This window comes from Ruditapes philippinarum, unplaced genomic scaffold, assembly GCF_026571515.1.
Source record: "Ruditapes philippinarum isolate M1 unplaced genomic scaffold, ASM2657151v2 ctg1450_1_1_1_1, whole genome shotgun sequence".
NCBI classification, from domain to species: Eukaryota; Metazoa; Mollusca; class Bivalvia; order Venerida; family Veneridae; genus Ruditapes; species Ruditapes philippinarum.
In genome coordinates this window covers 122,279-139,948 of record NW_026851729.1, presented here as the reverse complement: position 1 = coordinate 139,948, position 17,670 = coordinate 122,279, and the positions used below count along the sequence as shown (strand labels likewise).

Sequence of the window (17,670 nt, the reverse complement as noted above, 5' to 3'; positions counted from 1 at the left end):
AAACAATATGATATCTTTACATTTTTATAATTGCTAAACTTGTTATATTTCATTAATGCCATATTTTAAAGAGAAGAGAAATAATGTAAACTTAATCAGTGTCATCATTCTATATCTTATTTTGGGTGCTATTGACATTAGTTAACAACATATTACTGAATGTGTCCTGAAAATAGTATTCAAAATATTATGAAAAACTCATTACAAAAAACTTTTAGCAGGTTTTAAGAAGTTTCATGTTCTGGAAAATACAAACAACCTATTCACACTACATTCATAGACAGGATATTGTGACAGCTACATAAAATCTTTATAATACTGCACGTTTGTAACGTCATTTTTCATTGGATAATTATGACGTTTATATAGTTTTATATACACGGCTGCTGTCGATTCATGAAGAATTCTTACTTTTTTTCTCGTAAAAATGATGCTTGCTGTATTATAAATTCGTTATAAAGATTGTTGACAGGTTATATGGCCGTATATAAACGGCTCGGGTTAAATTTACAAATAGCCGTTTATATAGGGCCATATAACCTGTCAACGATCTTTATAACTAATAATATAACACTTAGTAGGCGCAAAAAAAAAACAAGAGCGATCAGTGATCACATGTGTCGTCGCCTCATGATGGCCAATTTCATGTTGGGACAAGTTTTGAAACAGACGGACAGACGGACGGACAGTGCACAACTAGACTTGGTACTGATCATTCCTGTAAAGTTTGGATGAAATTGCACCAGTAGTTTATGAGGAGTAGTCCGGACAAGCTTTTGTGTATCTGGCAACACACAGAAAAAACACCTTTTTATTAAAGGGCAAATCATTCAACCGAAAAACCCGTGCAATATGCGCAAGGACTTGAGCTACAGATCAATCCTGTAAAGTTTCATTGGAATTGCATTAGTGGTATAAGAGAAGTAGTCTGGACAAACTTTAAAAATAAAAATTATTAAAGGGCCATAACTCTGACAAAAATCATTGAACCGGAAAATGGTGACAATATGCACAACTAGACTTGGTACTGATCATTCCTGTAAAGTTTGGATGAAATTGCACCAGTAGTTTATGAGGAGTAGTCCGGACAAGCTTTCGTGTATCTGACAACACACAGAAAAAAACACCTTTTTATCAAAAGGCCATAACTCAGCCAAAAATCATTCAACCAGAAAACCAGAGCAATATGCGCAAGGACTTGAGCTACAGATCAATCCTGTAAAGTTTCATTAAAATTGCATTAGTGGTATAAGAGAAGTTGTCCGGACAAACTTTAAAAATAAAAATTATTAAAGGGCCATAACTCTGACAAAAATCATTGAACCGGAAAATGGTGACAATATGCACAACTAGACTTGGTACTGATTATTCCTGTAAAGTTTGGATGAAATTGCACCAGTAGTTTATGAGGAGTAGTCAGGACAAGTTTTGTGACGGACGGACAGACGGAAGGACTGACGGACGTTCTTACCAGAGCTACATTATGGGGTTTTCTTTTATTATTTCTTTTGTTCTTTTTAACCCCACAATGCAGAAAATAACCCCACAAGAGAAACGGAATGAATGACATCAAAGACATCTATTGTATTAATAGATCAAACCCAATAATGTACCTCTGGTTTGTACGGACAGACAGACGACGGAGAAGTGATCCCTATATGTCGCCACTACTCTGAAGAGGTGACACAAAAATCACTAATTTACAGTGATTTAAACGTCTCTTAAATTAAATCCTTGACAAAACAACAACAAAATAAAGCAAAGAAAATTTCATTTACTCTGCAAGTCTGTTCATAAGAGCTGCTCCAGCCGGTGACATTGTGTCATCCCCAGCCCCAGGCGCTGCCTTCTCCACAAACGATACAGCATTGTTTCCATGCCTTGCACTCAACTCGGCCTGGAAATCCTCATCAACATACTCGTTTCCTAAACCATCTGATACATTATAAAAACATGGAAATTATTTGTTCATGATATGACAAGATTTAACAATCAGATTAATGATCAGGATAGAAATTTAAAGACCTCAAATATTCTCCATTGTTTATCCTTTAATTCAATATCAACCTCAAAGAATAAGACTTAAAATAGCATAATTATGAAAGGATGAACTCACAGATCTTGCTTTTTGTAATATGTACTGATTAACCTTGCTAAGAAAATGTCCGAGGCAAAACAACACTAAAAAATAAAGTTGAGGGTAAACAAACCTAAAGGAGCTGATGGTATTCTATTTTTCTTCCTAGGTAGAACATGATCTTCAACCCCAAGTACGGCTCTCCTCACCTCCAGCTGATAGTCCGAGTGTCGAGCTGACTTTATATTGCGGTTACCTATGTTATAGTTGGGCTTATCTTTTACCGTCTGTAGTGAGCTAGAAATAAGCCCAACTGCTATTCTATAATGTTCCATCCAATCGTCAACCAAATTTCTGTAAAAATCACAAGACAAATTGTTCCAATATTCTAATCTTTTAATATGTAATTCAGTTCTTTAATTTTATACCATTATAATCTTGCCACTTATTTTTCCACTTATTTTTTTGTACTTTAACTTATTTTTCAACTGATTTTTCAAAGGATTAGTTACCTAGAAATTCAAACTAAAGTGGATTGGTCTACAATGGGCACAGTCCCCATGAATATTTCAAATATTGAGAAAAACAATAGAAATGTATCAGTTGCATAAACTGTACTTATGAAATATACTGCTTGAAAATAATGTTGATATATATCTAAGTGAGTTTGTTTGGACATTTATATGTTGAAAAATAATATTTTGTTCTAGAACATTTTATTATCTGCTATATAAATATATCACATATTGGACCATATATCTCACTCTTGTCAACAACATCCATGCATAATTCTTTTCATGCTTTGTTGTTACATCTGACGCTAAATTAAAATACTATTCAAGTATTACAGACCTTCAATTATAGACTAATTCACTTAAATACATTTAGATAGCACTAACACATAAGCATCAAGTAAAAACAATCCTTAAAGACAATATCACAATACCTGCAACAACTAAAATGACTCTGAACCCTTTGCTTGTGGAAACTAAATTTACCCCATGCGACCAGTGCAGACCAAGATCAGCTGGTACAAAATATGCCATCTGTGATTATGGTCTGCACTGTTTGCTATTCAGGCATTACTTATTTTGCAATTTTCCTCAAAAATGCAGAATGGCTTTGTCCAGATTAAAAGACGGACAAGTCCATTTAAGATACATTGTAAATTTAGTGTGGTAAGGGATAACATAATGAAACATATTTTACTTTGCTTTTCTTTGAAGTCTTGCAAGTTCTTTATCAGCTTCTAACTCATAGTGAACCTTGTCTGGAAAATCCTGCAGAAGTTTGAGTATTTCTGAAGACTGACTCTTTGATGTTTGCTGGAAAATAGAAAAATAATCAGGTTAGAGCTCAACATATTTTGTGGTCTGCAACCTCTTCTGTCAAAATAATCTGAAATATAACTGAATTATGATAAAGTATTATTCTAAATTTTATTACAAATTACAAAAAAGAATACAATGTTATAGAAGTCTTTTAGCACAAAATGCAAAATTAATGGAAACTCTTAAAGCCACAAAGATTTTGGAATGAATTCAACTTTTATGCAAAGCTTTCATATACAAAGATATGGAGTTAAAAAAAAAGCATATATATATAAGTACTTATGGCACAATGAAATCAGATTAAAAATCATCTTCTAGTTTTACATTACTTTTTTCAGATATACACTTAACTATTTCATTATATTATTATTTTGTAATTATCTACAGAGACTTTCAAACTCATGTGTCGAAGTAGAATAAAGTTATGTAATAATAAATTTCTTCAGAATTTATCAGTAATTGATTTTGTTTCAGTACCATTAACACATATGAGCCGCGTCACGACAAAACCAACATAGTGCATTTGCGACCAGCATAGATCAAGACCAGCCTGCTCATCCGCGCAGTCTGATCAGGATCCATGCTGTCCGCTATCTGAGTTTCTTTACTTGTAAAAGGGTTGGTAAGCGAACAGCATGGATCCTGATCAGACTGCGCAGATGCGCAGGCTGGTCTGGATCCATGCTGGTCGCAAACGCACTATGTTGGTTTTGTTGTGATGCGGCTCATATATAGTCTCTGTCTTTTAGAAAGGGATACATAAAATAATCAAAATATTGAAACAATAACAGAAGTGTGTCAACATGAACTCGTAATCCAAAATTGTACTTTAAAAACACAATAGGACATCAAACACTGTTATAACAGGCTTAACAGCAACTGTAAAAGGAAAGGAATACTGAACACAACATCAAAACAAGAGTCACCAAATCACAGTCCTCTTCTTCACTACATTCTTCTTCACGCTCACTTATAACCAACTTTTTTTTCTTCAGGACATTTAGCCTGAAGGCTAATATGCTTTGCATAACTTTTGACAGTCTACGACCTTTTAGAACAGTCGTATCATCAGCATTGTCTAAATCCTCACTGACCTCCGTGGTACCAGAAAACATAGACATCTTCCTTTCTCTAAACATTTCAGGCCTTGTTGCTGGTTCATCATCTATAGCATCTTCTGCTTCCTCTACTTCACCAGGTTCTTCCTTGATAGTTGGAGGTTGAAAAACAGATAGACCTCTTTTTCGTAATGGTACTGATTTCTCAGGAAGCTCACTGGTTATAGTATCAGTTTCTTCATTCCCTTCAGCATTATTCACAACACCTTCTAAAACTATTTCTGGAGTACCACCTGCAGACAATAGCACTACTTTTGGAATATTGGCTATAGACGATTCAACAGGACTTTTATTTGTCCATATCTGTTTTTGCGTATTATCAGGTTTGACATTTCTTTTGGAAATTTCACCAGATTCAGATTTGCCTTTCGAACTTGTTTCATCATCTTTTTCTGTTTCATTTTCAATGCAACTAGTACCTTGTGTAACTCTTTGTTCAAAAACAGATTTGTATGGTTCACCAATTTCTACTTTTGCTGCCTTATCATACCCTGATTTTCCTACATCAAATTTGAATGAATTATCACAATGTATCTTATAAGATGCTGCAGAATGCGCCCTTTTGTTTTCAACCTCCTCATCAGCTATCTCTGCAACTTTACTTTTTGCAGAATGACACTCTCCACTTGATCGCATAGTTTTGTCCTGCTTACTATCCACACTAAATGTACCTATTTTTACCATCATTAACCGCTTTTTTTTCCTTCTTTTTTTCTTTTCTTCCTCTTTCTTCAGGTCAGCGAGTTCTTTCATCCGTTTAGCTTCTTCCATTTTCCTAAAGTTTTCTTTTTCTAATTTTCTTGCCTCCTCATCTAGTAGTTTCTTATGTTCCCATCTATCAGCATAAGCCTCTGTTTGGATATATAAGTTGCTTTCTTCAGATATTTTTTGTTTCTCGGGAGTCTTCTTTACCCATCTATTTCGCAAAATACTTTTACTTTCCAGTTGACTGATTCTAGCATAAAAATTTCTTGCAGACTGTGTCCTTTTCCTCATGCAATATTCTCTTCCAAGGCTTTTCAGCTTGGTTGGTTCTGGTGTTGCTGATTTTCCTCTAACAGTTTCTGTCTTTCTGTAACCAAACATCTCATTATTTAAGGTAGAGCATGGTCTTCCCTCAGGTGATGTTTTACCTATTATCTGTTTATGTTTATTTGGTGATGGTGATCGATCTCGAACAAGGTTTGGGCTAACTGATTGCCTCTGTTTGGTGGGACTTAAACAAGACCTCATTAAATTATTAACCCTTTCAGTATCATGAACAGTTGTATCTGGACTACCAGACACTCTTCCATCAATATTCTTTTGTTTTTGTGAATAAAACCCCTGTTTATTTGAGATGATAGGTTTTTCCACAAAAGACACTTCCTTTTTCACATCATGATTATTACCTCCACCATTTTTATCTTTTTTCTGTTTATATGTACAAAATGAAAGTATTACAACACACTACTGTTTAAATCAGATAAGCAGTAATTTACAGGGTATTATTAATTGAAAATTACACACTAGCTCCTAAGGCTACAGCAATATTTCCTCATTCAAAATGTGTATATTGTATATTAGTATTTTGTTTCAAATTTTCTTAACTCAAATTTTAATCAATTGTCGTTGCATTAAGTAAACAAGAGCTGTAGGTAGGACAGCAATGCTCGACTATTCTTAGTGCTTGATAGTAAAAGGGTCTTGATAATGTAAACATTTCTAAGTTAACAAAAGGGCAAAATTTTCTTTTAATCTATGTTACAGTTATAGGCCTTGGAGAGAGTCCTATCATGCTCTCAAACAATAGTATACAATTTCAACTTGTTTCAAAGCCAGATGTCAATAGAATAAGGAAATATCTGAGGTGGTGTGCAAACTTAAATGTAAATTTTAAGATGAACAAGAGCTGTCGGTAGGACAGCAACGCTCGACTATTCTTAGTGCTTGATAGTAAAAAAAATGCTTGATACAGTTACCTCCTCCTCGAAAAAGGGGCATAATTCTGTCAAAATGCTTGATAGAGTTACCTCCTCCTGTTTACAGGTTGGGGTCATGATGTTGAACAAGTGTGAAAAGTTTCAAAGCCATATGTCAATGGACTTTGAAAATATTTGAACTATTACAAAAACTTTAACGTAAATTCTAAGTCGAAAAAGGGGCATAATTCTGTCAAAATGCTTGATAGAGTTACCTCCTCCTGTCTACAGGTTGGGGTTATGATGGTGAACAAGTGTGCAAAGTTTCAAAGCCATATGTCTATGGACTTTGAAAATATTTGAACTATTACAAAAACTTTAATGTAAATTCTAAGTCGAAAAAGGGGCATAATTCTGTCAAAATGCTTGATAGAGTTACCTCCTCCTGTCTACAGGTTTGGGTCATGATGGTGAACAAGTGTGCAAAGTTTCAAAGCCATATGTCAATGGACTTTGAAAATATTTGAACTATTACAAAAACTTTAACATAAGTGGTTACGCCGACGCTCGGGTGACTGCAATAGCTCTACTTATTCTTATTGAATAGTCGAGCTAAAAAGGGGCATTATTCTGCCAAATGCTTCATAGAGTTACCTCCTTCTGCCTACAGGTTGGGTCATGATAGTGAACAAGTGTGCAAACTTTCAAAGCCATATGTCAATGGATTTTGAAAATATTTGAGGTGTTACAAAAACTTTAACAAAAATTCCAAGTTGAAAAAGGGGCATAATTCTGTCAAAATGCTTGATAGAATAACCACCTCCTATCTTCAGGTTGTGATCATGATGGTGAACAAGTGTACAAAGTTTCAAAGCCATATGTCTATGGACTTTGAAAATATTTGAGGTATTACAAAAACTTGAACCAAAATTCTATTTCAAGAATCTGTCAAAATGCTTGATAAAGTTTCCTCCTCCTGTCTACAGGTTGGGGTCATGACGTTTAACAAGTGTGCAAAGTTTCAAAGCCATATGTCAATGGACTTTGAAAATATTTGAGGTATTACAAAAACTTTAACATAAGTGGTTACACCAACGCCTGTGCTCGGGTGACTACATTAGCTCTATTTATTCTTAATCGAATAGTTGAGCTAAAAAGTAAAAGATTTTCTTATGATTTGTTTGGGGATTTTTTTTTGTATTTTTTTTATACTGATGGTAAAATATGTTTTGTCATATCTAAGGAGGTTGGTCCACCAGATAACTAATACAACAGCTTCACACTGATATTTAAGGCACCTTTACACTGATATTTAAGACAGCTTTACACTGATATTTAAGACAACTTTACAGTGATATTTAAGGCAGCTTTACACTGATATTTAAGACAGCTTTACATTGATATTTAAGGCAGCTTTACAGAAAAATTTAAGACAACTTTACACTGATATTTTAGACAGCTAAAATAACATTTACAACAGCTTCACACTGATATTTAAGACAGCTTTACACTGATATTTAAGACAGCTGAAATTTGATATCGCTTCATACTGATATTAAAGACATTTAAGGAATTTTTTGTACACATTTTACATATCATCAAGTACAAGATTAAACTTCAGGACATCAATTTTAATAAAATAAGAAATGTGTCAATGCCACATGGATTCCTCCACATTCCACGATTTTGTCAGTCTATGGATGGACAGCATACTGACAGACTCACAAGGGCAAACCTATATTCCCAATCCCCGCCCACTACCATGTAATGAGGAGCATAAAATTATATATTAGATCTCAATGTTTGATTCATTTTTGTTGTTTTCCTGTTTTTGTTTTTTGTTTTTAGGTCAATATAAAGGTCAACTGGCATATTTCCAGTTTTTCTTTAAACCAAGGGGGAACTAAGATCCATTTCTGTGAAATTATTTCGGGAAATCAGCAGGAAACCCAAAGGTAAAATGAAAAAAACCTTTTTGAAAATTGATTTGGGATGCTTCCAGATATGAAAAACTCCCAAGTCTCTAACAGAATTCAAACACACTGTGAACAGGGGCAAGTGATCGGAGGTTAGAAAACTGTAATTTAGGAGTAACCATTACATGATTTAAAGATAATGTTAAACTCAGATTTACCTTTCTTGCCCTTTTCTTCATCTTTTTACTAGGTGCAAAAATACGCATCAAATCTTTGGCTGCTTTGGAGGAGAAAGTGAATGCTGTTAGAAAATTGGCCCTTTAAAAAATTTGAAAAAAATTTTGTTTTTGGGCCCTAAAATTGCGTTCAAAAATTTGCCCTTTTGGTTGAAAAAAAGTAAAATATTTGTAAATTGCTAAACACAAAATTTGGGTATAGAAATTTGTTTTTGGGGGCCTTTAAAATAAATAATTTTGAAATTGGGGAAACTGCAAATATGTATAGAATATTTGTTTTCTGTCCAGAAAAATGTATAAAACATTTGTTTGATTGCTTCAGAAAATGGAATAAAATGTTATCATTGGTATACAAAATAGAATATTTTTTCTTTGTTTATTCATAAATTCTATAACTGCTCTTTGATTTTTAAATATTACACAAATATATGCAAGTTGCAAGGTAATAAGTTATGATTTTTAATGACAATATAATTATTTTATCTTACTGTTTCCTCAATAGGTTTATACTCGTCTGCCTCTGGCATGAGTCCTACGCTAAACCGTGATGTTTCACGCTGGCAGTTGAACACTATAGTCATCTGGGTTTGGCCAACACAGCGGAATATAATGTGACTATTAACCTGAAAAAAAAAAAAAAATTGTAAATCAAGACAATGAAATTAATGTCATTTAACATTTTATGAGGTCTATTTGTAATGATAATATCCCAAATGTTTTTTGAAACAAGTGTTCTTTTCGTGCCATGTTTTTCTCCCATAGAAATGACAGCTTTTAAAAGTTCTTACATTTTGAAGAATGATAGTCTGTTTAGAAAAAGCTTAAATAGTATGTTTGAATTTGTCAGGACCAAAAATTTCTTCCATTGAAGTTAACAGAATAAAAACACATAGGTAACATAGGTAAAGAATTTTACAAACTTTAAGGGTAAGCTAATTTGAGTTTTGGACAGGCATGAATTTATTGGGCTCGCAATTATGAGGCATAATAAGATATCTTCATTCTTATTATTACAAACACTCACCTGAAAACTTATAGGTTCTGTGATTTTTACATTTGCCTGTGGCCACTTCCATTTTCTAACAAGTTTTCCATTGTTCTCAGTTAAATGACCACCTTTCTCTGTTGATAAAAACCTAAATGAAAAACAAAAGTATATGGATGATATATATGAAAAAAACAACAGCACAAACAATATAAGTAAAGGTTAATTTACCCAGCATGAGAGACTGGAATGAATTTCTTAGTATTTGTGACAAAAAACATTTTATTTTCTTTATTTAAAAGGGTAGCTGGATTTCTTGACAAAAAAAATGCATGGCTTAAAAATATATAATCTAAAAAACAAGAGCAACAGGACAGAGTGCTCCACTATTAGTTAAACAAGAACCTGGGTAATTCAGAATTTTTAAAGTTCAAAAGGGTCATATTTCTGTCATAATCCATGTTAGAGTTATGAACCTTGGACAGTGACCTATTAAACTCTCCAATAAAAATGTGAAGCTTCAAGCAATTCCCTTTTGCAGTATTAAAGATACCAACTTGCTTGATAAAAACTTAATAAAAGTGTGATGCAGACACCAATGCCAACGTCTGCTTGTGTACACTCTCTGTATTCTTTGAATAGTCAAGCTAAATATGTCTTGTAATTTCATTGCAATGATTCAGAGACATATCTACATCTCTGAATGATTTGACGATTCATAATTGGATGGTGAAATATAATTTTTGAGCTTCTATAAATAACAATGAAAGAGTTCAACTGATTGGATAATCTACCTGACAACACCATTGTCATAGTAACAGACACCACGCCCACTTGGTGTAAAACATGCCAACATACGGGAGTCAATACCATCTTCATAAACGATGGTGTAGAATCCTGGTCGGCCAAATCCTGCGGCGCTATAAATCACAGCTGGACGCCCTGAGGGGTAACTGCATGTTGTTAAAGAAGTTTAAAACAATTATGATAGCTGGAAAACACATAAAAATTCCAATAATTTAACTGAGTACTTTTTTATAATGAACAGTAATTTTTCTTTGAATACATCTATTTTTAGATCACCAATCTAATCAACTGAGAAGAAAAAACAAACTTGAATATTAAAACATTCTCTAAGCTTCTCTGGCAAGGAAACATGGGACCAATATTGCAATGCTGGCTGGGAAACAGATTATAGTACTACATAAAAGGATACTATATAACAGTGCTGCCATCTATATGTGAAGTTTGCATGAGTTTCTTTCCTTCATTTTTCTCATCTATAATACTAGGTATTTTTGGTTTATTTGGTTTATTGCCTTGAATGGGAGTCATTTTAGGAGATTTTCTATATTTGAGCAAGGTTTCCTTCTTGGCATCACCGTAATATCGTACAATCACAGGCTTGTCATAGCCTTGATCTACCTCCTTTGTTGCTTGGGCAGTCCTGAAAATATATTTACAATATCATCTACTTTATATATCATACTTTGTTAGGTTTTAAATCTGCATGCCTCCAGGTGAGCAAACAATTACTATATACGAGGGGTTATCCAAAAATTTGTGGACTTTTTAAATATCTCTTGAACATCAACGTGTATTGTAATAAAATTTTATTAGCGTACATTGTAGAATAGTATCAACACATTTTGAAAGGAACAGTTAACTGCATCAATAATTAATGATTTTATATTACTTTTAAATATGCACAGCACACTGTAGAAAACCGCAGTTAGTCATTGTATATTTTTTGCTAAAAAACTAATAACTAACGTAGAAAACCCGCTAAACATCGCATGTTTCTTCTATGACATCATTTGAGTAAGTCTTTAAAATTATGGACGTCATTTCCATTTATTTTTGTTGATATCGCTAGAAACGCCAGACACTGATACTGTTTACAACACGAAAATGACGGACACGCAGAAATTAGAAAATTGTGCAATCATAAAATTTTGTTGTAATTTCGGAATGACAACTGTAAAAACGTTTGAAAAAAATTAGCAGTCAAACAGAGAAAGTAAAATTTCAAGATAATTAGTGTTTAAGTGGCATAAGAGATATTGTGTTTGACGGAAAACGGACATTACTTTAAAAAGAAGTAACGGTCATTGACTTCGTAACGTTGAAACACAAGTTGTACGTTATCATGATGTTGACGTCAATAACTTTTTGGAGTGCCCTGCTGTCGCCGATATGTGTTTATGTAAAATTAAATATTGTTGTAATATAAGAAGCTACTTACATGAATTTTTCTGTGTTTATTGGTTATTTATTTTTCTAAGCAGTGTAGGAATTTAAAATCAATATCTCAAATATTTTTTACGCAACAAAGTCCATGAATCTTTGGATAACCCCTCGTATTAGTTTCAATGGTTAAAATTTTAAGAGAACAAATTTTGAATATGAGAAATTTATAAATACATGTACAAACAATGTTTTACATGCTATGAAAAATTTGACTGTAAATTTATATTTTTTTTAATCTAGTTATCTCTACCCTGTTACTAAAAGAGAATAAGCTATTTTTTTCTTAGGCAAATTGTGTCACATTTTCAAAACATCTTATATTAATTCAAAATTATTTTATTTTTCACTTGTATATATTTTTAAACAATTAAAAGCACTTTTGTTATTTTTTTTTAAAAAATTAACATACATTGTAGTAAAAATATTTTTTTGTAACTCTCTGCCTACTGGCGACAATTTGTGGCCAGTGCAAACCATGATCAGCTGGCAAATTCATGCCATCTGATCAGCATCTGTATGGTTCACTATTCAGTCAGTACATATTTTGTAATTTTCTCTAAATATGATGAATGGTTTTGCCAGATTGAAAGAAAGGGCAAATCCATTTCAGATGTTTGGCGTTGTAAAGGTTAAGTTACAATTATAATGGATTGAGGCAGTAAGGTATTGACAAAAGACATCTCATATGGTAATCCATAGATTATTTAAGGTAACAAGACAAAATGGGAAGTACCTGGAAAGAGCCAATGTTACTGTATGATTGACTCGTAACTATCTCCTATAGGAAATTTTACCTTGTGTGTCAGTCCATTCAATGGCAATATTTTAAACTACTAACTTGCTTTTAAAAGATTTATAATAATGAGAATATTGACTAAGCATTGAAAAAGATTTTACATGTATTTATATGCTAAAATACTTTCATATCATAAAAAGTCATATTTAGAGACATTCCGATGCATGATGAGGTGTGCTTTTAAGGGCTTTTGAAGGAAAATTATTAAACACATACTTTTTTGAAGGGAAATTATTGAACACTTACCTATTTGAAGCAAAATTATTGAACACTTACCTATTTGAAGCAAAATTATTGAACACTTACATTTTTGAAGGTGAATTATTGAACACTTACATATTTGAAGGGAAATTACTGAACACTTACATTTTTGAAAGGAAATTATTGAACACTTACATATTTGAAGGGAAATTATTGAACACTTACATATTTAAAGGGAAATTACAGAACACTTACATTTTTGAAGGGAAATTATTGAACACTTACATATTTGAAGGGAAATTACTGAACACTTACATTTTTGAAGGGAAATTATTGAAAACTTACATTGATTTTAAAGATTCTTGTAGACGTTGAACACAATATTCTAAAATCTGACTTTGATCCACTTCTTCTTGTCGGCCTTTAAGCATTATCCATCCTGCAGTATAATTTTCCAACAAAGATATATTTTAAGTTAAGGCCTCATCAAGTCAATCAAGGTTATAATTATCATTATTTATTTTAGGTGTAGAGAATAATTTATAATTAAAGAATTCTTGATTAATTACCATCACATGATGACTCTGAGACAGAAAAACAATTAATAAACCCTAAAAACAGTAGCTGATTCTATATACATGGCCAGTGCAGATCAAGATCCCCTGGCACATCCATGCAGTCAGACCATGGTCTGCACTGTTTGCTACTCAATCAATATCCATTTTTAAAGTTGATATTTATTATTTAAAGTTTTCCCTATAAAATAATGAATGGTTTTGTCCAGATTGAAAGATAGACAAGTCAATTTAAGGTATTTAGTGTGGTAAGGTGTATCATTCCTACTAACCTTTATCTTCAAAAGCAGTGTTTGAGAGCTGGAAGTTAATAGTTTGCATGTAGGACAAAGGGTTTGCCATAGTTGCTGAAATATCAAAAATAATAATAATAATAATAAATCAAGATAATAAAAATTACAGGATACAGCTATTAAACAATATAAAGTAAAAGATCATCAGATTAAAAGATTTAAAAATAAAATTATGTTACTAAAATATATAGAGATCAAAATTACATTTCTGTATGGAGCTTTATATTACAAATAATAAAAGTCTCTGGATTCTTTAACACATTTAATATCTGATAACTTTAAGCACAGTTAAATATTAAGAAAAACTAAATTACTTTGAAAAATTATTTATCAAATATTTCAATTAGTATCATACTAAATCTATTTTAAACTAGATAGATAGCTTGTTCATGCATTTATATTACATTGTACCTATACAAAGAATCAATTTGCTACAAAAAGTAAGCTTAAAACCAGAAAACATTATAAAAATTTCCCAACATTTAACTATAAAGAACATTTCAACAAGTAACAGCAGCTCCATTGATGTTGAAAAGCCTAAAAATGTAAAATCTGAAATTCTTACGTAGATTAACTAGGACAGAAAACAGAAAAATATATAAAAAAGATGTTAAAGAAATATACTCAGAAATAAATTCTAAAATTGATTTTCTTTGTGATTCTTGGCTGGATTAAAAGCATTTATACACTTTTCATTTTTGGGTCATTATACAAGCTAAAAATGATTATTCTTTGAGTTAGTGAGCAAATGATCTGTATTTTTGTAATATTTGGAGTGAACAAATGATCTGTAACTTTATAATAGTTGGGGTGAGCAAATGATCTGTAACTTTGTAATATTTGGAGTGAACAAATGATCTGTAACTTTGTAATATTTGGAGTGAGCAAATGATCTGTAACTTTGTAATATTTGGAGTGAACAAATGATCTGTAACTTTATAATATTTGAAGTGAACAAATGATCTGTAACTTTGTAATATTTGGAGTGAACAAATGATCTGTAACTTTGTAATATTTGGAGTGAGCAAATGATCTGTTACTTTGTAATATTTGGAGTGAGCAAATGATCTGTAACTTTGTAATATTTGAAGTGAGCAAATGATCTGTTACTTTGTAATATTTGGGGTGAGCAAATAATCTGTAACTTTGTAATATTTGAAGTGAACAAATGATCTGTAACTTTGTAATATTTGGAGTGAACAAATGATCTGTAACTTTGTAATATTTGGAGTGAGCAAATGATCTGTTACTTTGTAATATTTGGAGTGAGCAAATGATCTGTAACTTTGTAATATTTAAAGTGAGCAAATGATCTGTTACTTTGTAATATTTGGGGTGAGCAAATAATCTGTAACTTTGTAATATTTGAAGTGAACAAATGATCTGTATTTTTGTAATATTTGGAGTGAGCAAATGATCTGTAACTTTGTAATATTTGAAGTGAACAAATGATCTGTATTTTTGTAATATTTGGAGTGAGCAAATGATCTGTAACTTTGTAATATTTGGAGTGAGCGATTGATCTGTCACTTTGTAATATTTGGAGTTAACAAATGATCTGTAACTTTGTAATATTTGGATCTGTAACTTTGTAATATTTGGAGTGAGCGATTGATCTGTCACTTTGTAATATTTGGAGTGAACAAATGATCTGTAACTTTGTAATATTTGGAGTGAGCAAATGATCTGTTACTTTGTAATATTTGGAGTGAGCAAATGATCTGTAACTTTGTAATATTTGAAGTGAGCAAATGATCTGTTACTTTGTAATATTTGGGGTGAGCAAATAATCTGTAACTTTGTAATATTTGAAGTGAACAAATGATCTGTAACTTTGTAATATTTGGAGTGAACAAATGATCTGTAACTTTGTAATATTTGGAGTGAGCAAATGATCTGTTACTTTGTAATATTTGGAGTGAGCAAATGATCTGTAACTTTGTAATATTTAAAGTGAGCAAATGATCTGTTACTTTGTAATATTTGGGGTGAGCAAATAATCTGTAACTTTGTAATATTTGAAGTGAACAAATGATCTGTATTTTTGTAATATTTGGAGTGAGCAAATGATCTGTAACTTTGTAATATTTGAAGTGAACAAATGATCTGTATTTTTGTAATATTTGGAGTGAGCAAATGATCTGTAACTTTTGTAATATTTGGAGTGAGCGATTGATCTGTCACTTTGTAATATTTGGAGTTAACAAATGATCTGTAACTTTGTAATATTTGGATCTGTAACTTTGTAATATTTGGAGTGAGCGATTGATCTGTCACTTTGTAATATTTGGAGTGAGCAAATGATCTGTAACTTTGTAATATTTGAAGTGAACAAATGATCTGTAACTTTGTAATATTTTGAGTGAGCAAATGATCTGTCACTTTGTAATATTTGGAGTTAGCAAATGATCTGTAACTTTGTAATATTTGGAGTGAGCAAATGATCTGTCACTTTGCAATATTTGGGGTGAGCAAATGATCTGTAACTTTGTAATATTTGGAGTGAACAAATGTTCTGTAAATTTGTAATATTTGTATATGTAATGATTGAATAATAAATAAACTGATAATTGTAGAAAAACTTTGAACTTCAAACTTTTCATATTATATAACCTTTTCCTCTCGTCCATTTGGTCCAATTTACACTACTTTCACATTGTTGCATAATCAAAGTAGAAAGTGCTAAAAATATATTAGTGAATAAAATCACATATTCTGATATTTAATTTCTCCACTTATTTTGTTGGCAAAAAACATACACAGAAACAGACCTTGTCAATTTGTAGGGTTCTTACCCAAAAACCTGCTGGAAGTGAAAATGGTTACCCTTTGCCAGGCCAGACTGTATATCCGCACATGACAATGGGTTCTATACTCTATACTTAATTTTTGTACTTTGAATTATTTTAATCTTTGAACTACCTGTTCCAAATTGAAAGCTGGGCAAATCTATTACATAATATGAGCCGCGTCACAACAAAACCAACATAATGGGTTTGCGACCAGCATGGATCCAGACCAGCCTGCGCATCCGCGCAGTCTGATCAGGATCCATGCTGTTCGCATACAAACCCTATAGCAAGTACAGAAACTGATAGCGAACAGCATGGATCCTGATCAGATGCGCAGGCTTGTCTGGATCCATGCTGGTCGCAGACGCACTATGTTGGTTTTGTCGTGATGCGGCTCATATCATCATTTTAATGGTTTATTCCTGTTTAAGATAAGTCCCATGAATTTAACATTTTTCAATGGCATAAATAGTCTATTTACTGCCAAAATCGAAGTCTTACTATATAATTATATGTTACTAAATTTTCCAACTTTTACCAAGAAATTTACAAACTGAATGAAGTTGAACTTGTACCAAAAAAGGTTAAAACATTGTATTGTGACTTACTTGGTTTAAATGGTTGGGACAGGATAGGGAAAGGTGGGGGAGTCAGGGCATAGAACCCAGGTCTCTCTCCATCAGCTATTTCAAACTGATGACAAGGCACTTGCTCAAATCTAACTAGCAGGGTACAGCTTTTAATGACTTGACAATCAAATTTACATCTTGAAAAATTGTCAAAAAATTGATAATAATGTCATTAAAGGAAAATTTTATTATCTGTTATATTTTCTAAACCTATGTTTGTGTAATTTGTATATGCTAAATGTCACTTTAAGTTTGATTTGCAAGTCCACTAATTAATTGTCAAGCCATGAAGTCTCGGTGACTATTTCACATATGAAATAATACAAAACTTATGGTAAGGGTTATATAACAGAATAAATGTCAGCTTCTGCAGCCCTCTAACCTAGACATTATCGCCCCTTAAAAAGCTGGAAAAAAACGTGAGTATGTTGGAAAACATTTTCACAACTGTTAAAAAGGTGAAAGAACTTACAGTGACTAATGTTAATAATATATTTTTTTTTGCCTTATTCCCAAACAAACTATAAAGGACTTATTATTAAAAGTACTATAGTTTAGGTTTACACTGTT

General features: G+C 32.2%; 1 protein-coding gene across 1 annotated transcript in view; it reads right to left on the bottom strand.

The window, feature by feature from the left end:
- The window catches only part of LOC132738335 (uncharacterized), a 56,993-nt gene that overhangs the window by 26,786 nt on the left and 12,537 nt on the right, over nt 1-17,670 (bottom strand). Inside the window, 12 exon segments of the mRNA XM_060725823.1 lie at nt 1,779-1,935; nt 2,211-2,431; nt 3,287-3,402; nt 4,335-5,939; nt 8,562-8,661; nt 8,697-8,722; nt 9,068-9,202; nt 9,604-9,715; nt 10,359-10,517; nt 10,781-11,011; nt 13,157-13,250; nt 13,659-13,733. Coding sequence (XP_060581806.1) covers nt 1,779-1,935; nt 2,211-2,431; nt 3,287-3,402; nt 4,335-5,939; nt 8,562-8,661; nt 8,697-8,722; nt 9,068-9,202; nt 9,604-9,715; nt 10,359-10,517; nt 10,781-11,011; nt 13,157-13,250; nt 13,659-13,733 — 3,031 coding nt within the window.